General features: G+C 43.8%; 1 protein-coding gene and 1 long non-coding RNA gene across 2 annotated transcripts in view; one reads left to right on the plus strand and one right to left on the minus strand.

Annotated features, from left to right (window-relative positions):
* The window catches only part of Deptor (DEP domain containing MTOR interacting protein), a 113,465-nt gene that overhangs the window by 16,060 nt on the left and 73,639 nt on the right, over nucleotides 1-23,766 (minus strand). The window contains exons 5-8 of the mRNA XM_048359155.1: nucleotides 19,669-19,854; nucleotides 15,791-15,925; nucleotides 14,661-14,731; nucleotides 10,992-11,096 (exon numbers count right to left, since the gene is read on the minus strand). Coding sequence (XP_048215112.1) covers nucleotides 10,992-11,096; nucleotides 14,661-14,731; nucleotides 15,791-15,925; nucleotides 19,669-19,854 — 497 coding nt within the window. The remainder of the gene's footprint in view (nucleotides 1-10,991; nucleotides 11,097-14,660; nucleotides 14,732-15,790; nucleotides 15,926-19,668; nucleotides 19,855-23,766) is intronic.
* Nucleotides 1,699-11,112, plus strand: LOC125360960. The gene is made up of 3 exons (XR_007212842.1): nucleotides 1,699-1,868; nucleotides 9,574-9,575; nucleotides 11,101-11,112. It is a non-coding gene; the product is annotated as an uncharacterized LOC125360960 (long non-coding RNA).

Raw genomic sequence — 23,766 nt, forward strand, 5'->3', positions numbered from 1 at the left:
CCAGGCACTGAAGTTCATCTGTCTCACACATTTCAGTCGTCATCATGATTGGAAACGAACACAGGTTACCCCGGGTCATCTCACTTAACACTGGCTAAAGTCATTTCACTTCAGTGGTCCTTATTGCTATTGCCTATGAGATGAAGAGACTGGTCTGAAGGACTCTTATCCTAGAATCAATGGATAAGTTTTAGATGATCCGCAGACAGCATTAAATTGTCCAGATGTCATACTCACATTGTGTATGTCCTTTCATGGAAACATGCTTCACAGATGGTATTTGGTTCTCAGAAAGTCATTTGACCTCCCCAAATGTCATTGAGAGTTACAGGAATCTTTCCAGTTGTAAAGTTCTGGTTAATGGTAGTAGAAGGAACACTTTGGAAATTCCAAAGACATTGGTGAGGGTATATTCTGGACAAAACTTATCTTTCGTTGTGATTTATGAGGCCACTCACTGCAAAACCGTAGAAAAGAGCCAAGATCCAAACTGCTCTAATGCCCACTGTCAATGGCTGCTTTCAGTTCGCAGAGGTCAGCAAGTCCACACCAGCCCCGAAGGACCCGGGGCACCCTGAGGTCCCTACAATACTGGTGGCATTTTGTACATTCCAACCTCACACTCCACCGCACTCCTGATGGAAGGAGTCTTTCAGTACATGGGAGCTGGACAATAGACAAGAAGAAAATCAAATGCGAGGACAAAGGAAAACATGTCTAAACCTTAAACTTAACCAGAGTAAGGACCTGAACCATTTTCAAACAAAACATAAAGCAAGAAAAAATGAGATGCCAAATCCCTGAAGAGAACAAAGTGTCTGGTAATACTCAGTATATACTATGTGCAATACTATCTATTATCACACCGTCAACATCTATACTTCCTTCAAGAAACACCAGGCTTCTTGCTTTCAGATATCACAGCAACAGCAGCAACAACAACAACAACAAAAATACTTACTCAGGGAGTCCAAATGTCAACAGAATGGAGTTGTTCAAATCCTTGGTATTTAGAAAGTTCACAGACAAGGATACATTCTAGTTTCCACAGCTCAGTTCTTTTAAAAAAATGTTGACATGAATTGATCACCCAACCCCAAAAGTCATCTATCAGTATTATATTCCAGGAGATTATCATTAAACACAGCATGAGCCAATATACAGTGATCCAAATAAGATATGATACCTCTGACCACAGACTATCTAAATCCCTGTGATGTGAAAGATGTACTTGGCCCATACCTTCTTTTGAGATAATCATTTCCATGTGTGCACAATAATAATACCAAAACATGGGTTCTGAGTCTAGACATAAATTCAAACACACATCTTAGTCTTGAGCTCATTTCTTTTTTTTTTTTTTAAGTTTTCTAGTAGTTAATTGGAGATAAGAGTCTCATGAACTTTCCTTCCTCCAAACCCTAGGTCTCAGATCTCAGCCTCCCCATTAGCTAGGATAACCAGCCTGGGCCACCAGTACCTGGCTTCAGCTCATTTCTTTCTTCCTTTCTTTCTCTCCTTCCTTTCCTTGTTTGTCCCTTTGTCCCTCCCTTCCTCCCTCCCTCCTCCCCTCATTTCCCTCCCTCCCTCACTTCCCCAGTCCAGGGGCTTGAACTCTGGACCTGGGCACTGTCCCTGAGGTTCTTTTGCTCAGCCACAGCGCCACTTCCAGCCTTTTCTGTTTATGTGGTGCTGAGAAGTCAAACCCAGGGCTTCATGCATGCTAGACAAGCACTCTACCACTAAGCCACATTCCCAGCCTTCAGCTAATTTCTTAATCCCTTTGGACATCTTTTTTTTTCCATCTGCAAAAATGGAGACAATACCAAAGTATCAGGATTGCTATAATAAGTAACACCAGAGGAAAAGTATCTAGGATGATTCCTAGCATGACCTATCATGCAACCAAAACTGCATTAGTATTGTCAGAATTTTTACCAGGTAATCATGAAATTTACTGAAAATCTAGAATATGTGCTAAGCATGAAATTCAACAACCATCATTTTGGTAAGGTATGCAGTGTAGAATCCAAGCTGTTTGCAGCTCCTGTATGTGACTTGTGTCACCTATTTTGCCCATATCCATCTCCATGCTCAAAGTCTTTTAGAAAATAAAATGTGAAGCCAGAAGCTGGTGGCTTACACCTGTATCCTAGCTTCTCGGGAGGTTGAGATCTGAGGATTGCGGTTAGAAGCCAGCTTGGGAGGAAAGTTCATGTGACTCTTATCTCTAATTAACCACCAGAAAGTAGGAAGTGATGCTATGGCTCAAAGTGGTAGAGCACTAGCCTTGAGTGAAAGAGCTCAAGGACAGTGCCCTGGCTCTGAGTTCAAGCCCTACAGCTGACAAAAATAAAAATAAAAAGATAATAAAGTGTGAGTCATTCACTTGAGGTACATTCTGGGAAGTATCTTCAACAGCAGTTCTCTGTCCCAAGCCAACTGTGTTGGATGCAGATGCTATTCACAGAGATAGAAGAGGCAGGAGGAGGGACAGGAATGTGCACAACAAGACAGTCAACTCAGTGCCCATCATTCCTGTTCCAGGAGTTTAACCCTCTCTGAAGCAATACCTTCCATTTCAGCTTTCCATCATTCCCTTTTCTCTCACAGACTCTCCTTGGAGGGCCATAGCTGTAACATAATACCAGCAATATTTGATGTCAGCTGTCAGAAAAAAATGGCAGGTGGAATGAAGTACCTCTGAATTCTCGGAATGAATAAAATGCACAAATATGTACACATTTATGTCTGACAACTCCAGCTCCTTATAGTTAGCCATGCTCCTGCCAAACCTATAAATGTCTGCTTCTCACAAAATAGTTGCATGGAATGCAGATTAGCAGGTAGCAGCATACTTTGTAACTAATGATTTGCCAGTAATCAATATCTGCCTTGTCTTGAAACCTTCAGCCCCAAGGGCAAGGGTATTTATCGCTAGCTTTGCTCACAACTTCTCAGTGCTGGTCTTTGAGCGTGCTAAGCAGGAGGAATTCAATAAATATTTGTGGAAGAATGTTTGTGCTGTTTACTTTTCTGGTCAATGAAAGATTATTACTTGTCTCCCACTAGCCACTGTCCCCTCCCTCATAGAATGTTTTTCTTTTTCCTTTCTTTCTGGACCTATGACCACAATCTACATTGGTTTCTTAGGGTTATATAACAAGCCGCCAAAGAGTGGCTGGTTGATAACAGAACCACTTTGCCTTGCAGCTCTGGATGCTAGAAGTGAAACCAAGAGTTGCAGGGCATGCTGCTCTTTCTGAACACTACAGAGGTGCATCCTTTCTGTGGCTACAAGCTTCCTTTCCTAGTATGCAAGCAATCCTGTTACATGGATATTTTCTCCCTGTGTGCCTTTACATCTTCGTGTGTGTGTGTGTGTGTGTGTGTGTGTGTGTGTGTGTTTGCTCATTGGGGCCCACTCTTAATAGCTTCATTTTAAAGCCCTGATTTTCAAAGGGAAAAAAGTTTCATTCTTGGCTACTAAGAGTAGAGACTTTAATATATCTTTTGGGGAGTTAAATATATCTTTTTGTCCCTAGTACTGCTCTCCTCCCCAAACAAGGACTGAGGTTTTGGTCAAAAAGGGTATACTCGCTGATGGTTCATGTCTGTAATCCAAGCTACTCCAGAGGCTGAGATCTGGGGTTTATGGTTTGAAGCCAACCCATGCAAAAAGTCTGTGAGGTTCTTATCTCCAACTAACCACCAGAGAACCGGAGTAGTGCTGTGTCTCAAAGTGGTAGAGTGTTAGCCTTGAGCAAAACAGCTCAGGGACGGTGCCCAGGTCTGAGTTCAAGCTCTACAACTGACCATGAACAAAAGAGGGGTTATAGTTGTGACTGAGACTGTTAATGTACAATTCCTATCCTCTGTCCTCAGGTATTTTACAATCAGAGAGTGGAATAAGACACACTCTTTCCTATTTATCCTCCAGGTTATGCCATGAAGCTGGTTGCCATTTTCAGACGCAAGCCCGAGATGAAGAAAGTATACCCTTCCTGAGAGAGAACAGCATACTGCAACATGGTAGACATCAGATCACCGAAACTTCTTCCTGTGATATTTCAGCTTCTGTCCTATCACTTTGTGTTTTGTTTGTAAATACAAGCTCATTTACGCAACCATCAGTAGAAGACTGAGAATAACACAATTGTAACAAGAAAGATCATAAATGACACAGATCCTTAAACTGCTTTTGCTATAAAGCACAGATTCCTTACTTGGGCCCACGAGCTAAATGAAAACCGGAAAAAAAAAAAAAAAGTTTGGCGCCCTTGCCTTGATTTCTGCCTGTTCTTTGCTTGAACCTTGAAGCTGCTGTGGAATCCAAGCCAGATCGATAACATCTCCAGCTGGAAGAAGGAAGCAGCAGAGCCTCCTCATGACAGACCACCTACCAGGCCACAAGGATTTGCTCACCCACACCAGAGAGCAACCAGCCCAAAGCCAGAACAGAGACTGTGACTAACTGGGCCCCACCAGTGACTGGGATTGTTTACGCACACCTCTCACCTCCTGTCCTAATTCTCCAAGCCCAAAGCTCCGGTCAGTCCCCCAAGGATGGGCTGCTTTCTTCCCGTGGCTTCCTGTGCAATGTATGAAATCTTCTTTCTCTGCCCTCCACCACTACTCAGTCCTCTATATAGCTATTTGCATATGGAGTCGCGTGGAAACCTTGGAGTATGGACCTGGGCCCTAAAACTCCACTTTCAACACTTACACACATTGATGGATTACTTAATGTTCATGGCTCACACCTATAACCCGAGCGTACTACTTAGCAGGCTGAGATGTGAGGATCGCAGTTCAAACCAACCTAGGAAGAAAAGTCCTTGAGACTCATCTCCAATTAACCAGCAAAAAGCCAGAAGCAGAGGTATGTCTCAAGTGGTAGAGCACCATCGTTGAGTAAAAAAAGCTAAGGGACAGATCCTTGGCTCCGAGTTCAAGTTCCAGTACTGCCTTCTCCTCCCCCCCCGCCCTAAAAAAAATTACCGTTTAGTATGAACTAGGGGCTAGCCAGAACACAGATTACATTTAATCATGACTATTCTAAGTCCCCCTTAGTGGAAAGGTCGAAATTCTGATGCTTAGTTTGGAGTTGAAGCAATTGTCATTGGTCCTCACAGAGAGGGGAAGCTGAACTCAAGCCCGAGGTGTTTGACGCATAAGCAGAGGCCCTGAGTCAGATGATCCAGTGCCAGTAAAAAACTAGACACAGGAGCTCCAGGAGAACATGAACACGGAAATGGATCACAAGACACAGGGCCCCAGACAAGTCAGGTGGGAGGTATGAGCAGGGCGGGTCAGAAGCAGTCATCGGTGCTTTTGGAGGTTTCTAGGGGGGAACTGAGTGTTGGTGACAAGGCTGCTGAGAAGATGACACCACTCAGGAAGGACCTTGTGACTGAGTATCCAACAGAAAGAGAGAAAGAGAGAGAGAGAGAGAGAGAGAGAGAGAGAGAGAGAGAGAGAGAGTGGTGGGGGCTCTCTTGAGGTTAGGAACAGAAAAATGGGGAAAATTGGGGAGAATTCAGTAACAAGGCAGGGGGCAACTTGGGGCTCACAACGTTGAAGCTCAGAGCCTTCAGCCAGCCAGAGACTGAAGACACAACCAATTTGACTTTACAATCTGGATGCCTCTTGAAGATGTGCCCACGTATTCATACTAAGGGATGGGAGGGACAACATGCTCGCTCTGGGGGTGGGGTGGGGGTCAGCATACATTAGATCTGGTCCTAACCTTAGAAGGAGCACACACAGGCACCATACCTTGTCCTCAGTTAACATAAGAAAAAGGCCAAGGGAAGCCAAGTTTGCCAAAAGTGACCTCTGCGTGAGGAGTGGAGCCAGGATTCTGTTTGGTTCTAACGAACTAAGTTCTGATGGCAGAAAACATATGAGTGACTGCCCCGGGTGGACAGAGCCTAGACATGAAGTGCTTCCCAGCGTGACAGATCTGTCCTGTGGCCTGGAAGGTGTCTGTGTGTCTGAGGAAACCTGTCCAATTATATATGTCAATGTGCCTTTTCTGAAAATGATGGTTCGATTGAAAGCACAGGTTCATAAATCCCAGAGCTTCCACGGTTGAATTCTTCTCATGGGGATGGAGGTGCAAAGGGAGGAAGCGTAATCCTTAGAGAAAGAAATTGCTGCTTAGGGTGTAAAAAATGTTGTCCTTTCTAAGCAATGCTCTAGCATGGAGCAGCATCCCTAGCTTCTGTCATTTGTGAATAGAAGGCACATGTGCATGTGCAAGTGTGCACACACACACACAAAGACACATATGCAGCTGACAGAATGCATAAATAAGAAAGCTGTGAATCGCTGGTATCCAATTTTGCCAAGAAGGATGACTCGGGGAAAACAAAAATGTCTCAGCAAGGCTCTTCCAGGGGATGGCAATCAAAACCAGGCAGAGAAACACTATCTACCTTTCCACAGTTCCCTCATCCTGAAGTCTAATCATGGCTTTCAGGAAATCATGCTGCGTGTGTATATGTGTGTGTATGTGTGTGTGTGTGTGTGCGCGCATAGCACACACCTATACAAATGTACACACACTTCTATTCATTCTCTTTTAAAATTTCTAGTCATTCTTTGTTTGTTTCAAGCAAAGTCTTATTATGTAGTCCAGACCGGCTTTGAACTTCCTGTCTGAATGCTGGAGTTACAGGCATATGCTACCATCCCAGCAATATTTACTTAGCTGTCTGCACAAACCTTTCCTCTTTGAAGTCCAGAAACATCCTTTTCATCCTCCATCCACCCTGCAAAAGCTACAAGCACTGTTGTTGTTTAAAAAAAAAAACTTCATTATTCTCATCTTGGATTGTGATTATACATTCAACAGGGTAATTATAAGCTTAATATAATCTCTTCATCTTTCAACTACAAATCCCATGCCAGGCTATCCTAACACCCAGCACCTAGTAATGAACAATAAATATTGACAAGTAAAGAATTATGTATACACTTGAGAGGCTGTTGGTCTGTTTTGATGGGCATTCTATGATTTGTTACATCAATGCCCATGCTGGCTTGAACCATTAGGAACGTGGCCTCTGTTGGTTCAGGAGGAAAATTCTAGAAAATCAATAGAGTTGTTCCTATGAAGAGACAAGATCAATAAGATTTGGAAAGTTTTTCTTTTATAATGAGAAAAAAATCAGATTTTTAGGGGGGGGAGCAAAATGGCCAGTATTTCATCATGGTGACTGTTTCTATATAAATATACAAAGAAACAAACAAAAAAGAGGCCTAGTAAGCCCACACCCATCAATTCATCACAGCAGGAAACAGAGAGGCCAGGAGTCTTAAAATCCCTCTGGGACTTGGCACAAGGCATTCCAACAACTTGAATACAATTTCTCACCAGATTTAATTATCCCCTCAAGAAAAAAAAAATAAACTTTCCAGAAAGGACCAAGGATATCTTTTGTTCCTAATTTGTGATTAGAGCTAAATTTCCTTCTGAGTCCAAGGACTGCATTGTCTGCTCTAACAAGGAGTGAGTGTTTTGGATTTTTCTCTATCACGCTGTAGGATCTCGACTTGACCGAAGTGAGAGAGTTGGTGCCAAGAACAAGATTATTTATTTGGTCTTCTTCAATCCAATCCAGGTGAACATGTGATCACCCTCACGAGGTGTTTTGAGAAGAACATAATTCTTCTTCCCCAGAGTAGTTCACCAAGGGTTTAATGGCGTTTTATTTATTGAGCTCTGCCTCAAGCGTTTGCATTTCTTAAAATAATACCATGGGAAATATGTAGGAATAAGTTAAGGACAGCGATACTAGGTTTGAATCTACCTCTGACATTTACAAACTGGGAGGCCTTGGGAGAGCTCATCCAGTTTTCTTATTGACAAAATAGAAAGTTTCCACCTACCTTCAAAAGGTGCCAGAACCCTAAAATGTATCATGTATGGGAAGTATTTGGGGAACACACTGCAGATGCTCAATGGGTGAATCTCCAGGCCCTTACTACAGAAGTATCCTTGCATTCAATCATTCACAAAATTTGCTTTAAGATGGTAGCTAGTGGCTTAAGCCTGTAATCCAACCTCAGCCTCCTGGCTGAGACTTGTAAGATGAAAGGCAGCCCAGCAGAAAAGTCTGGACCATGGGGGAAGGGGACAAAAAGGAGGGAAGGAGGGAAGGAGGAAGAGAAGAGAAGAAGGGAGGAAAAAAAGGAAGGAGGGTGTGAGAAAGAATGAGTCATGGAAAGGGAGGGAGGGAAGGAAAAATGAAAGAAGAGAGACAGACAGGGAGGGAAGAAGGGAGATAATGACAAAAACAAAGACAGAGACAGAGCCCAAAGTGCTTTGAGCCCATAACATCGTCATGTCACTGAACTAGCTGTATTATACAATTGTGTAAAAACTGCTCCAATGAATTCGATGCTATTCTATAACATTTGAAAGCCATGTGGCCCTCCAGAGAAACTAAAAATAGGAACTACATAAATTATTAAGCTTATAAAATGGGGGACTAAAAGGTCAGGAAAATGTACGTACACAGGTATATAAAGAGTTAACCAATTGACAGTGGTTATGCATGTCAATCAATAGAGATGAAGGTAAGCCAGCTGAATTCCCTGTATACTTGGCTGAGCAATCCGAGGCCTCAGCTGCAATGTAATCCATTGCTTTCCTCAAAGGAAATGTGTTTTAAGTCAAAGCCTCATGTGAATGAGTGCATGCTCAGAACTGAAGCACTGTGCCAAAAATAATTCACACTGGGTATTTTGCTGTGGAAATGAAATATAAAGTCCTTCCTACAGCCAAGAGTTCCATTAGAAAATAAAATATTTGGCTTTGGCAAAGAGACGGAGAGCCCACCCTTTATGAGCCTAGCCAAGCCTCCTGTTGTGTTTCTTTGGTACTGTGCCTACTGCAAGCTTGGAAAAAGTAGGATGGTGTCTCTAACCGCTATTGACATAGCCAAGGAAGCTTCCAGAACTACCCAGGAATATAGGGGGGCTGGCAGGATGAGATCTTCAATCCAGGGACAGAGCTAGCACTTAACCATACCAATGTGGATTACTCAACCCAACAGTAAAGTGCACTTCTTCCTTACGCCTTTGCTTGCTGCTCATCTTCTTTTTCTTTTGTAAACCAAAGCCAAAGGGCGCATATCAGACACTCAAATTACTGAACTTACTGCTTTACCTCACTAGTCAAAAGATCTGTGGGAGAAGATGGAAATAGTGGATAAATGGATGGTAGGAATGACCTGTAGCTTTCCACCTTCTGTGTTGTCCCATTCACCATCCCAGAGAATGGAGAGATCAATATGCTCTGGGAAACTGCACAGAAGAAAACCATGCTAACGAAAATTGCTTCAAAACAGAAAATCAGGAGTCTCAACATCCTCTTAAATTGTTTTTCTGTATAAATGAAGACAATGTATATATATGTGTGTGTGAAAGGCAAGCCCTCTATGAGCTTAGCCATGCTTCCATTCCTTTTTTATTCTGTTCTTTTTTTGAATTGGATCTTGCTTTTGTCTCAGGCTGGCCTAGACTGTAGTCCTATTGATGCTTTCCATGCAGTTAAGATGACAGCCGTGGACCACCACACCCACATTTATTGGTTGAAAATATGCTACCCTTAAGGTCGGTCTACAGTGCATGGCTGGCAGCATTAACACCACCGGCACGAACCTTGTGTGAAACAGAAACAGCTATTGTTATATGAGATATAACACACACACACACACACACCACACAGACTTCAAACTTAGCATGAGGTAAGGGAAGAAATGTGAAAAATCAAGGGAGGTTTGGAGACAGGCAGGGGCTGAGGGTAGAGTTCAAGGGGTAGAGTGCTTGCCTAGCCTGTGTGAAGTTGGGGATTTGAGCCCCAGAAGTAGGTGCATTAGTACACGTAAACACACACACACACACACACGCGCACACACACACACGGAGACATGTAGGAAAAGTGTCTTTTTTTGTTGCTGCATTCTCTGCTCTTGTCTTCAATTTAAACTCATTCGTAAAGGGTAAAAGACATTTGGCAGAACTAGGCCCAAAACAAAGGACAGTACAGTGGGTGCCAAACCATGAAATAAGGCTCAAGGTACTCAGACTCAGCTCTATCCAGAAGAGAAGGATGACCCAGGAGAAGGTTATGGAATTTGGAGATTAGGGAACCAAAAGGCTGATGGGAACTGGTGGCTCACACCTGCACTCTTAGCTGCTCATCAGGAGGCTGAGACAGGAATGATTGAGGTTTAAAGCTGCTCATGTAGAAAAGGCTGAAGAGGGCTGGGGATATAGCCTAGTGGCAAGAGTGCCTGCCTCGGATACACGAGGCCCTAGGTTCGATTCCCCAGCACCATATATACAGAAAACGGCCAGAAGCGGCGCTGTGGCTCAGGTGGCAGAGTGCTAGCCTTGAGCGGGAAGAAGCCAGGGACCAGTGCAAAGGCCCAGGACTGGCCAAAAAAAAAAAAAAAAAAAAGGCTGAAGACCCCATTTCTAAAATAACCAGCAAAAAGCTGGGCAGGAAACATGGCTCACATGGTAGAGTGCCAGCTGAGCAAACAAGCTGAATGAGCACAGGATCCAGAGTTCCAACTTGGTATTAACAAAACAGGAAAGAAGGAAGGGAGAAAGGGAGGGAGGGAGGGAGGAAGGAAGCAAAGGAAGGAGGGAGGGAAGAAAGAAGGAAGGAAGGAAGGAAGGAAGGAACCATATTAGTGTATTCTTTTAATCCCAGTACTGGAAGTGAGTAAGACATGAGGATAATCCTGTTTTCAAAGCCACAATGGGGAGGGGAAGGGAAGGGGGAAGGGGAGGAGCGAGAGAAGAGGGAGGAGGAGGAGGAGGAGGAGGAGGAGGAGGAGGAGGAGGAGGAGGAGGAGGAGGAGGAGAGGAGGAGGAGGAAGAGGAGGAGGAGGAGGAGCTCCTACTGCTATTACTGTTGCTACCATTACTAGAAATGGCACAGGGCAGGGTGAAGAAAGAACCACTGGTACCTTCATGCCCGCAGCCGCCGCAGGACCGCTGGGGTCCACAGCCTGGATGTGGCAGGGCTTGCTTCCTCTCACCACAAAGCCCCAGCCAACGGCATCGCCAACAATCTAGAGAGGAAATCCACAATTAGCAATCGACCGGCATCCTCTGGCAACTTGCCTATCCTCCCCAGAGACCAAGCCAGGACGGCCTCAGCATGTGCCCAGACAAATCTTTCTCCACTCAGTCTCTGTCTGCTAGGGATGGAGCACTGCGCCTCTATCACAAACGCAGGGTTCTCCCTGTGGGAAAGTCGGTGAGATACATTCTCCCATGTGACAGGTGGATTCGGCCACACACTGACGCTTGAGAAGGGCCCGGCTCCGTGCACCCGGCAGAATGCCTCTTTCCTAGGCCATGACAATGATCTCCAATCAGACTCCAATAAACGATTGAGAAGAGCTTTTAGAAACATGGCTAAACCTCCTTTCTAGAACTGGTCTTCCTCCCCAACGTTGTCCTTTCCTCTTAGATCCAAGTAATACAATTTTTTTGAAACAGGAATTTGAGTTGGGAAATACATTGAACCTATGTAAAAAGTTGATCAGAAGTAAAACACTCAAAATACGGATTCTATACTATGATTATTGTATATCTCTCCACTTGTTTTAAGTGCTTCTTGCAGAAGCCTTACATAGTTTCTATATACTCAATGCTTTAAAATCCAAGTTTGGGGGCTGGAGATATGGCCTAGTGGCAAGAGAGCTTGCCTCGTATACATGAGGCCCTGGGTTCGATTCCCCAGCACCACATATACAGAATACGGCCAGAAGTGGCACTGTGGCTCAAGTGGCAGAGTGCTAGCCTTGAGCAAAAGGAAGCCAGGGACAGTGCTCAGGCCCTAAGTCCAAGGCCCAGGACTGGCCAAAAAAAAAAAAAAAAAATCCAAGTTTGTTTTGACAGCACTAGAATTTGAACTTAGAGCCTTGTACTTGCTGGGTAGGCCCCCTAATGACTTGAGTCATGCCTCTAGCCTGATACTAGATACTTTTACTCTATTTTAAACGTTAATATTTTAAATTTTAGTTTTTTAAATTCACTATTGATCTAAGGAAGGATATTCATTTATTTTTAGTTCTAGCAAACTCTCAGTAGTTCTAATCATTTTATGTTGAAACTTAAAATGAATACGTAAGTAGGCTATCTGTAAGCAATGACAGTTTTACTTCTTTCATTGTAAACCTTGCACATTTTAACTTTAATCTGGGCTATCTGGTAGAGTACTGAACTAGTAACACGAATCTGTGTGGTCAATCAGATTTTAGTTTACATTAATGAATTCCCTTGTATACATAGTTGTGTAGAATTTTTACTACAAATTGATGTTAAGTTTCATCAACATTTTTCTGCATCTGCTGAATGGTCACAGATTTTTTTGCCCCTTTTCTCTATTAATGTAGTCATCACTGATTACCACTGATAAACTTTTTGATCTCGCTACACCACTGATTTATAAAATGACTAATTGTGGGAAATGGGAGGAGTATAGCCTTTGTGTGTGTGTGTTGGTATTGGGTTTGTCCTCAGGTTGTAGGTACTACAATTTGAGCTACTCCTCTACTTTTAGCTTTTTGCTGGTTAATTGAAAATAAAAATCTTACGGACTATGCTGCTCAGGCTGGCTTTGAACAGCAATCCTCTGATCTTAGTTAGCCTCTTGTGGTACTATGATTACAGGCACGAGCCAGTGATGTCCAGTTCAAGTGTAGCCTTCTTCTTTTACTAGTATTAGTGTGTGTGTGTGTGTGTGTGTGTGTGTGTGTGTGTGTGTATGTGACATCCTGGGGCTTGAACTCAGGGCCTGGGTACTGTCCTTGAGCTTTTCTGGCTCAAGGTTAGTGCTCCACCACCTGAGCCACAGCTCTCCGTTCAGGTTTGAGTCTCATAGACTCAGCTGGGAATGTGGCTGAGTAGAGTGCTTGCCTAGCATGCATGAAGCCCTAGAATCAATTCCTCAGTGTCACATAAACAGAAAAAGCTAGAAGTATCACTGTGGCTCAAGTGGTAGAGTGCTAGCCTTGAGCAAAAGAAGGTCAGAGACAGTGCCCAGGCTCTGAGTTCAAGCTCCAGGGCTGGCAAAAAAAAAAAAAAAAAAAAAAAAAAAGAGTCTCACAGACTTTCCTGCCTGGGTTGGCTTTGAACTGTCATCTTCGGATCTCAGTCTCCTAAACCACTAGGATTATAGGCATAAGCAACTGGTGCCTAGCAAATGTGGCCTTCTAAAATATATTTTTTCCTCTACCAAGAAAAGAAAGTGAAAAAGTACATAAGGTTCATATTTTACAACTAGACTCTGATCCAAAAGTTGTTTGGAATTGAGGAGTGTCTCTTTTTTCCTTATGGAATCATTCATTAGAATTGGCAGTTAGGCATCAGGGCAGTTCCCAGACCTGCTCGCAATGCCCATGCCAAATGAAACGAGACACACTCACAATCAGTTACCAGTGATGCTGGCATTGAAACAAAGAGCTGAACACAAATGCTTTCACCGTACAAGCAACTCTCCTTTCAAAGCCAGAGACCAAAGACAAGCAGGAATGAAAATGGGAGTTCTCAAGACTTTGAGGCACTTCAGTGATCTTAGGGTCTGATGTTATGAATCAATCCATCCTCATTTCATTTCCAAATGTATGGCTTACCTTTTGCCCTGCTACACACATTTTATCACACCTTTCTTACATTATCTCCTCTGTGCTTACTCAGCACAGGAAAAAGCCCTCAACAAATGTTCATAGCATGAAGGAGCGCAGAAAGATTTCTCTCCCCTGAAGGAACAGGCAGAAGTTAGCAGGAAAGAGAAGACAAACTTTAAAGAGAGAGTGGATGCCCGGAGCCTGAGAGGAGCCTCCAAAAGAAGGGAAATGGAGGAGGTGATGTGCACAAGAACATTCAGAATCCGTTTAAAGGAAATCAGACAGACTTGTGAGAGGCAGAGAAAGCTTTTAAGGAACTGTTCTCAGTCCTGTGGGGTTCCTAAGTCAGAAGCCCTTAGACCTCAATGCGTGCAAACCTATTTACAAAGGAACCACTTCTCCCACAGTTTCTCTACTTTAGGACTTTTGTTTTTGGTGCTAGTACTGGGGGCTTGCTTGAACACAGGGTCTTGTGCTCCTGTGCTCTTGCTTGGCTTTTTCATTCAAGGCTGGCATTCTTCCACACTTGCGCCACACTTACACTTGCGCCACACTTACACTTGCAGCTTTTTGCTGGTTAATTGGTGCTAAGAGTCTCATGGACTTTTCTGCCCAGGCTGGCTTCAAACCACTATCCTCAGATCTCAGCCTCTTGAATAGTTAGGATTTCAGGCGTGAGCAAATGGTCTCTACTTTCAGGCTCTTAAATCGTTTTTAGGATTGACTATAATACAGAGGCTCTTGGCATTGTTTGTATTACCTTTTGCCTTAAAAATCTGTAGTTTCATTAGAATAAGTGCATAGAGAAAATCTGCTTTGAAAAGGTATTATATGAATAACAAGTCTTGTATTTTAGAGCCTTAAAGTCAAGAAGCCAACCTTACAAGAATGTTAAAGACAAAATGAAACATAAAGGAGCATTTTCCAATTCAGTCCACAAGCTGATACATGGTCACACTGAGGTGCAGAAGAATGAACAGAGGAAAGGAGCCACCTTACCGTGAATGTCTTCCTTGCGTACGGAGCCCCCGGAGTCAGGAGCTCCTCAGATGTGATGGGTCTCTTCAGCACTGAGAGACAGACACAGTGTTAGCAACAAGCCCACCCGCGGCCCTCTGGCCCCCATTCAGCTGACAAACACTCAACACCCTGAACACCTTGTGTAACCATCACAGTTTATGACAGCAAGTAAATATCAGCAAGCAGCCCACAATCTTGCTTAGAGAGGTAGGGGAAAGGGGAGTGAGCAAAGAAAAACAAAACAACAGCCTTTATAAAGGCTTGAACTCAAGGCCTTGTGTTCTTCCTTAGCTTTTCCATTTGTTTATACCATCTTTCCACTTTGAGCTTGTTGTTGGTTTGGAGATAAGAAACTTACAGAATTTTCTGCCTAAGCTGGCATGGAACTGTGATACTCAAATCTCAGCCTCCCGATAGCTAGGAGTACAGGCATGAGCCACGGTGCCTGGCTGACTAACATACATCACTTGGAACATTTCTGTGCATGTACACAATGTACTATGATTGTTTGTTAGACCAAATTCATCAGCAATCTTGGAGCCTAGTTTTTCTTTTCTTTTTCTTTCTTTAACTGGAGTATGACGGCCGTGGAGGCCATGAATAAAGGAGTCAGAGAGACAGGTAGGTTTGCAGGCCTGCCTTCTTTCTTCCTCAGGAGTGCTAGGCCCTGGTGGATCTTGGCATTTCTCACAGCGTGAGGGGGGGCGGGAATTATGTCTCCTGCTGTGGTGAACACACTGCCCAAACGTCTTTGAGGACTAAGAGACTCCTCTGACAGAGCTAATAGTAGACAGGCCTCTGGTGATTGGGGAACCATCTCTTGGAAGAGTACTCTCTTAACTGACGTCATGTACTCCTCTCAGGAGCAACCAGCCACAAACAAGGCCACAGGTTAGGATAAAGGCCCAGCTGAATCCATCCAACTGCAGACCCACCAGTTCTAGGTCAATGGAAGCCTTCCTTGAGACTTCATTTCAGGCGACTCTCCCCCTCTGCTGGGCCCTACTTCTTCCCCAGAGCACACTCTCAGATTCTTTCCAGCTCAGAGTCTGTTTCCCAGCATGCACCACACCCGCACCCAGGAACATGGCGACCCTCGGCGTGCTCACCAGACTTGGGGTTGCAGAGCACAGGGGGGCTGCTGCTGAGGGTCGGGCTGCTGCTGAAGTAGCCGCTGCTGCCACAGCTGCTCATGCTGCTCCTCCGCACCGCGGACACGATCTTGATCTCCTTGCTGGGGCTGACTGCAGCGCAGGAAACGAACAGAGTTAGTAAACAGGAGAAAGCCTTCATTCCTGGAGCTCCAGGGCTTTTGGCTGCCTGGGGCAGCAAAACAAGTCACTGGAAAACAAGTATCTGAGGCGCATCTGTGTCACTTACAATGCCCATTTGGGTCATTCTTTTCACTTCTCTCAGCCTCCATTTCCCTAACTATAAGGTGAGGATAATATTATCTTACAGGATTGGTGTAAGGAGAAAATTACATAAAGTATCTGAACACACAATATTATTTCAAGAACTACCGCTGGGCACCAGTGGTTCATGCCTGTAATACTAGCTAACTCGGGAGGCTGAGATCTGAGGATCAAAGTTCCGTGTCCGCCTGGACAGGAAAGTCTGTGAGACTCTTATTTCCAACTAACTACCCCCAAATGCCAGAAGTAGAGACGTGGCTCAAGTGGTAGAGCAATAGTCTTGAGCAAAACAAAGCTCAGGGACAGCACACAGGTCCTAAGATCAAGCCCCAGGACCAGAAGCAAACCAAAAACAAACAACAAAAACAAAACAAAGAAAGAACTACAAAACCTGACTAGGCACAGACAGCAGCTTCTGCTTGCAATTCTAGCTACTCAGGAAGTGGGGATCAGGCCAAAAATATGCGATCCTAAGGCAAAACGGGCTGGGGGTATGGCTCACGTGGTTTCAAGCACACCTAGCAGGTGCTAAGGCCCTGAGTTTAAATCCCAGTATCCTCAAACAAAGAACTACCCAATCAAAGCATTCTCTCCCAGATTCCACTCCAAATAGTGGCTCTACACGTAATGAATTAACAATGATGGGGAGTGCCTCCTGATTTTTATTAAACTATTATCCATTCAACGTCATGGAAGATGGAACTTAAAATACAGAGCACCTATTGAGGCATTCAAAGTGTTGCATAAAGCAGTGTCTTCAATTTTCTGAGTCAGTTCTCCCTGCCACAGAGAAGGCATGCTGTCTCACAGGGAATGTGGATAAGGACACAAAAGGAACTATAGAGAAAGTTCTGTCCAGTGCCTTCTGAAACATGAGAAACAAACAACCCACTGCTGGCATTATGGGGTGTCAGTTACTTTATCCTCTCCCCCATCTGTTCAGGTTGATTGGACCACCTCAAGAACCAGGTAAACCTCCATGCTAGTGAGAAAGGAAATAGCTACGCTGTGTTTCAGAAGACGATAGTCTTAAGGAAACACACAGTTCCGTGTGTCCTCTAGGCTTGGCTATGTTGACCTTGGAGCATAGGCTTGCGGTGCTGACCTTTGGCTATTTTTTTTTATTTTCTCCTTGTAGCTCTTGCTTCATTCTCTCCTCCAGCTCAGCTTTGTGTTGAGGAATATGTGTATGAGGAATAGGGTTTAGGAGAGGGGCATGAAGTGGGCATTAAGAGAATGATAGAGCTGGTGAGCTCTAGCTCCATCCACCCCTTCGAACCTGGGGGAAGCTTTTCAACTGCTCTCTGCTTTTTGCTTCTCCCTGTAAAAGGGAGATATGAAAAATCCTTTCTCTTAGGGTTAAGAAATAAATGAGAAGATTCATGCAGCCAACCTGTTCCTAGTGCCTGGACATACAAATGTCTCATTATGTGGAGTTTATAAGTGTTCTTATTGTCAGTTTCTATTTACCAAAAGGTGACATTTTCATTTCATGCTGGGTTTAGTTTGGCACTCCTAACCCGAAGACAACAAATTCTTTGACTCAATTCCAAGTTTTCAGAGGCGTTGAAAATATCACTTTCAAGTAGCTCTCTTATTGATTCTCTCCAACTGATTCTCTCTCTCTCTCTCTCTCTCTCTCTCTCTCTCTCTCTCTCTCCTCTCTCTCTCTGGTATTTTAAGGCTGTCTTGCTATGTAGAGTAGGCTGGTCTTGAACTTAAGATCCTCCAGCCTCTGTCTTCTGAGTGCATGGTTACATTATGCACCACTGCACCTGTTTTTCTCTCCCTTTCTCCACCCTCACACCTCTCCCACCTCCCTCCCTCTCTTCTTTCCTCCTTTTCTTTCCTTCCTTGTTTCTTTTGGAGAAAGGCCTTCCTGTGAAGTCTAGACTGGCATTGAACAGGTGAACCTTTGGATTCTGCCTCCCAAATGCTGAGATGACAGGCGTGTGACCCACACCTGGCCATCTTACCCTCTTATACAGAAAGACACTTGCCTCAAGTTTCCCCCTTCTGAGTTAGTGAAGTTACCTCTGTGCCTGTCAATCACCAGCACTGGGGACTCATGAGCACTAACTGTGGACATGCAGCTATTGTCCTTACATCTAGAACCATACGCTGCTGCTTTATGAGCTCCTCTTCTTTTCAAAGTAGTTTTTCTTTCTTTCTTCTTTTTATGTGGGGGAGGGGTGTAGGTCATGGGGCTTGAACTCAAAGCCTGGGTGCTGCCCCTGAGCTCTTTTTGCTCAAGGCCAGTGCTCTACTTACTTGAGCCACAGCTCCACTTCTGGTTTTCTAGTGGTTAGTTGGACAAAAGAATCTGGGGACTTTCCTGCCCAGGCTGGCTGTGAGCCTGGATCTTCAGATCACAGCCTCCTGAGTAGTTAGGATTACAGGTGTGAGCAAACAGCAAGCACCCTGTGTCTTTTTTTAATACTCTATTTCAGGGCTGGGAATATGGCCTAGTGGCAAGAGTGCTTGCCTTGTATACAAGAAGCCCTGGGTTCAATTCCCCAGCACCACATATATAGAAAACGGCCAGAAGTGGTGCTGTGGCTCAAGTGGTAGAGTGCTAGCCTTGAGCAAAAAGAAGCCAGGGACAGTGCTCAGGCACTGAGTCCAAGCCCAGGACTGGCAAAAAAACCCAACAACAACAAAACTCTATGTCAATCATCTGCAGCTGATGGATTCATGTTTGGCTGCCTTTCAGTTGATATTCACACCTGCAGCGGATCTTTATTGATCCCCAGGCCTTTCAAAGTTACTATTTAGAAAACTAAATCACTGTAGATTATATACATTGTAAATGTGGTTTGGGGGTACTTGCCTACAATCCTAGCACTGAGGAGGCTGAGACAGTAAGATCATAACTGGAGTATACAGCAACTTCAAGACCAGCTAAGGTTCTATAGTGAGAACCAGTCTCATACGCAAACAAACAAACTAGGTACCAATGGCTCACACCTATAATCCTAGATACTCAGAGGCTCACATCCAGAAGGCTAGCCCAAGCAGATGTCACTAAATTCCATCTCCAAAAGAACCATCAAAAAAAGCCATGCTGGAGGGGCTGGGGATATGGCCTAGTGGCAAGAGTGCTTGCCTCGTATACATGAGGCCCTGGGTTCAATTCCCCAGCATCACATATACAGAAAATGGCCAGAAGTGGCACTGTGGCTCAAGTGGCAGAGTGCTAGCCTTGAGCAAAAAGAAGCCAGGGACAGTGCTCAGGCCCTGAGTCCAAGGCCCAGGACTGGCCAAAACAAACAAACAAAAAAAAAACCCATGCTGGAGGTGCAACTCAAAGGTATAACACCAGCTGTAAGCAAGCAGGCTGGAGGACCTGAACTGAAACCCCTGTACCAGCAAATAAACCAAAGTAGAGAAAGCAGGAATGAGCCCTTGAAGGGTTGTCTATACTTCAAGTGCATAATTTCATCATGACCACATGACATTTAAGTTGGCTGCCCAAGAATGACTTTTCAAAAGCAGAAACTTCTTAATTACAGCAAAAATTTTGCAGGAGAACAGAATTTCACCAAGGCACATCCACCCTGGGCCTGGCATACCTGACATAAAGCTGGTGGGTTTCCGATTGTCATGGCTCTGCTTCCTCAGGCAGAAGGGACTGTCATGGGCCTCCTGGGAGGAGGGAGACTTCTCATTGAGCAGCTCCATCAGTCTTCGCCTCCGACGGAAATTCATTCGGAACTGGTAGAGAAGGTTGCTGTCCACAAACGGGTGCTTGTTGGACACTGAGGACAAGAAATGACAGAGGAGGAATGTCTGGCATCCTGCGAACCCAGTATTGCATTCAGGGGACTGCGGCCAACAGGGGCAAAAGTCTTGAGAAAGAGTTTTAGCTCTATAGATGCCACGTGGGTTTGTGCTCTGCCCCCACGTGGTCCCACATTCTTTCCATGTATCAGGCACTAAAAATATGCTCACCGATTCCTCTGGGAACTTCCCTCACCTGCAACCTGCGTTATATACTCCCCTTGTTTCCTATGGGCCCATCTTTTCCCCCACAGAGCGCTTAGTACACTGAGTCCTCTCTCTCCTCGTCACCCCTTAAACACCAAGTGGTCATGGCTTCTATTGCATTAGGTGATTCCAGCAGTGTGTGACACAGCAACAGCTCAATTTCATTTTTATTAAACACTGTTTTGTGTTTTTATTTTTGCTGGTTGTAGGCTTGAACTCAGGGCCTGGGCACCGTCCCTGGGCCTCTTTGTGCTCAAGGCTAGTGCTCTGCCACTTGAGCCACAGCCCCACTTCCAGTTTTTAAGTGGTTAATTGGAAATAAAGAGTCTCACAGAGACTTTTCTGCTCAGGCTGGCTTTGAACCGAGATCCTCAGATATCTGCCTCCTGAGTAGCTAGGATTATAGGTGTGAGCCACCAGCACCTGGCTAAACATTGTTTTTTTTTAATGTGTGTGTGGTGCTGTGGATCAAACCCAGAGCCTTGTAAATGCCAAGAAGATGCTCTGTTACTGAGTTATAGTCCTAGTACTCTGTGTGTGTGTGTGTGTGTGTGTGTGTGTGTGTGTGTGTGTCTGTGTTCTAGTTTTGGAGCTTGAACTTAGGGCCTGAACTTGGCCCTGAACATTGGCCCTTAGCTTTTTCACAAGGCTGGTACTTTAGCACTTGAGCCACATTTCCACTTCCAGCTCCTTGGTGGTTAATTGGAGGTAACCTCAGTAGTTAGGATCACTGGCGTGAGCCACGGATACTAGCTTTTTTCTTTTCTTTTTCCAACTTTTTTATTTTGAAATAATTATAGATTCACAGAGAGTTGTAAAAATAAATAAGACAGACAACATGCATTATACAATTCCATCCATATAAAATGTCTGGAATATGAAAATCTCTAGAGACAGAGTATATTGGCTGATTTTGTTTGTTGTTTGTTTTGTTTTTCCTCTGCTAGGATCAAGAGGATCTACGGAGATGTTAGCTCAAGTGTGGTTTTGGTGTTTTTTTTTTCCTGAAGTGATGGAAATGTTCTAAAATTTCCTGTTATGAGGATCACACTCTGTGAATATGCTAAAACCACTGAATATAAACACATTTTAAATAGATGAGTTGTATAGTGCACAAAATATGTGGCAAACTCATTTAAAATAATCAATAATAACAAAGAGTATGGGGTCTTTCCGTGTGTCCTTCACTCAGATTCCCACAATGGAGCCATCTTACATCAACTGCTAGAGTACGAGACCACTCCAGGAGCCTGACACTCCTCTACACAGCTTACTCAGAGGCACCAGTTTCTAGACATACTTAGTCATGCATGCAGGAGCACGTGTGTGATTGTGTATGAATAGATGCTACTTTAACACATTTAACATTTGTGTGGCCACCATAATAATCAAGACATAGAACTGTCCCCTCATGACAAAGGAGGCCCCACGACGGCCTCTTCCTGTAAGTTCTGAAGGTCTGGTGACCATGCTATCCTGTCTGTTTCTAAAATGTTATCATTCTGAGAAAAATACAAATAAAAACATATGACATGGGGAAAAATAAATCATATGCCATAGGGGAAGAGTAATAAAAACATATATCATAGGGGGGAAAAGAAGAACATATGCCCACAGGGGGAAATCAAAAACAAAAATTAAAAAAGAAAACACCTACGTCATGGAGGGGAAAATGCTATCATTCTGAGGACATTATAGAAATGGAATCTGTGGGGCTGGGAATATGGCCTAGTGGCAAGTGGGCTTACCTCCTATACATGAAGCCCTGGGTTTGATTCCTCAGCACCACATATATAGAAAAAGGCCAGAAGTGGTGCTGTGGCTCAAGTAGCAGAGTGCTAGCCTTGAGTAGAAAGAAGCCAGGGACAGTGCTCAGGCCATGAGTTCAAGCCCCAGGGCTGACAAAAAAAAAAAAAGGAAGAAGAAGAAATGGAATCTGTGTGATCCCGCTGATGTCATTCAGAGTTTGATGCTTAATGAGTGAATGAATGTTTATTCAAGGATAAATTATACTACAGCTACTTTTCTGTCATTCAGCCATGTAACACGTACTGAGTAGGCTGACAATACTGTCCAATATTTTATGAAATGGTAGGCAAAGTAGAAATGAAAAATATTCATTATTGGTAACTTCCTTTATTTGGATGAGATTCAATATTCAATAAACTAACAAGGGAAATAATATGCAGTACTGTTACAAATCATGTTTACCCCTTTATTTGTAACATTAACCAATTCACAGCCTGCTTTGGCATTTCCCAAACATTACATCCTTCTGAGGTCAACACCAACAAATGTAGCCTAAGGTTGTAATTGTACTCATGCACTTTTGTTAATGCATAATTCTTCTGGTTACATTAATTTTGAGGATTAAGTGGAGATCACAGAATGGAAAATTTACAAAATGAACAATAATTTACTAGCACCTTTAAATCGACTGCCAATAGACAGGCCTGGTGGTGCATGCCTGTAATCCTAGCACTGGAAGGTAGAAGCAGAGTATGGCAAGATTGAGGCCAGCTTGGGCTCCACAATGAAATCCTGACTTAAGCAACAACAACAACAACAAAAAAAAAAAACCAAACAGTGCCAATTCTTTTTTTTTTTTTTTTGGCCAGTCCTGGGCCTTGGACTCAGGGCCTGAGCACTGTCCCTGGCTTCTTTTTGCTCAAGGCTAGCACTCTGTCACTTGAGCCACAGCGCCATTTCTGGCTGTATTCTGTATATGTGGTGCTGGGGAATCGAACTGAGGGCTTCATGTATACAAGGCAAGCATTCTTGCCACTAGGCCATATCCCCAGCCCCGCCAATTCTTAAGATACTTGACATTTATAAGGTATTTTATTGGAGTTTCAGAATTTGGAGTTCCCATAAAAGTAGAGTACAACGGACCATTAACATTTAACTTAATGATTCATTAAGGTGACTCACAGTCTTCAAGTAGAAATAAACTCTTCACGTTGGCCAAATGAATAATGTTGGCTTTAAAGACAAACATACTTAACTCAGCGGTAGTTCTGCCTTTTCTTAGTAAACAATCCATTCTTGGATTCACAAAGTGCTTTACCTAATGCAATCTGGACCAAAAAATGAGCCAATTACATTGGGATGTGATAGTTACAGTTATTGGCTCTCCCTTCCTTTCTTTTAAACCCTGGCTTCCTTGAGAATAGTTGGATTGTTACATAAATTTAAGATGCTACTATAGTCAATAACACTACAATGAAATTTTGTGGATAAGTTTTTTTTTTTTAATTTTTCTGGCTATCTTTTCTTTTTTTTTTTTTTTTTTTTTTTTTTGGCCAGTCCTGGGCCTTGGACTCAGGGCCTGAGCACTGTCCCTGGCTTCTTCCCGCTCAAGGCTACTAGCACTCTGCCACTTGAGCCACAGCGCCGCTTCTGGCCGTTTTCTGTATATGTGGTGCTGGGGAATCGAACCTAGGGCCTCGTGTATCCGAGGCAGGCACTCTTGCCACTAGGCTATATCCCCAGCCCCTCTGGCTATCTTTTCTGAATATACAAATATAAAAAAATTCTTAAGGATACTTTGGCAAGGGTATCTGAAGTTACAACCTGCAAAAAAAGTACTCTGTATACATTTATTAACACCTGTTGCATGTCTTGGCATCTCAAATTGCATAAAATATTGGCTATGATGTAAGTTAAGTCCAGAAAAGCAGTAT

The sequence above is a fragment of the Perognathus longimembris genome, chromosome 12 (assembly GCF_023159225.1).
Source record: "Perognathus longimembris pacificus isolate PPM17 chromosome 12, ASM2315922v1, whole genome shotgun sequence".
In the NCBI taxonomy this organism is placed as follows: domain Eukaryota; kingdom Metazoa; phylum Chordata; class Mammalia; order Rodentia; family Heteromyidae; genus Perognathus; species Perognathus longimembris.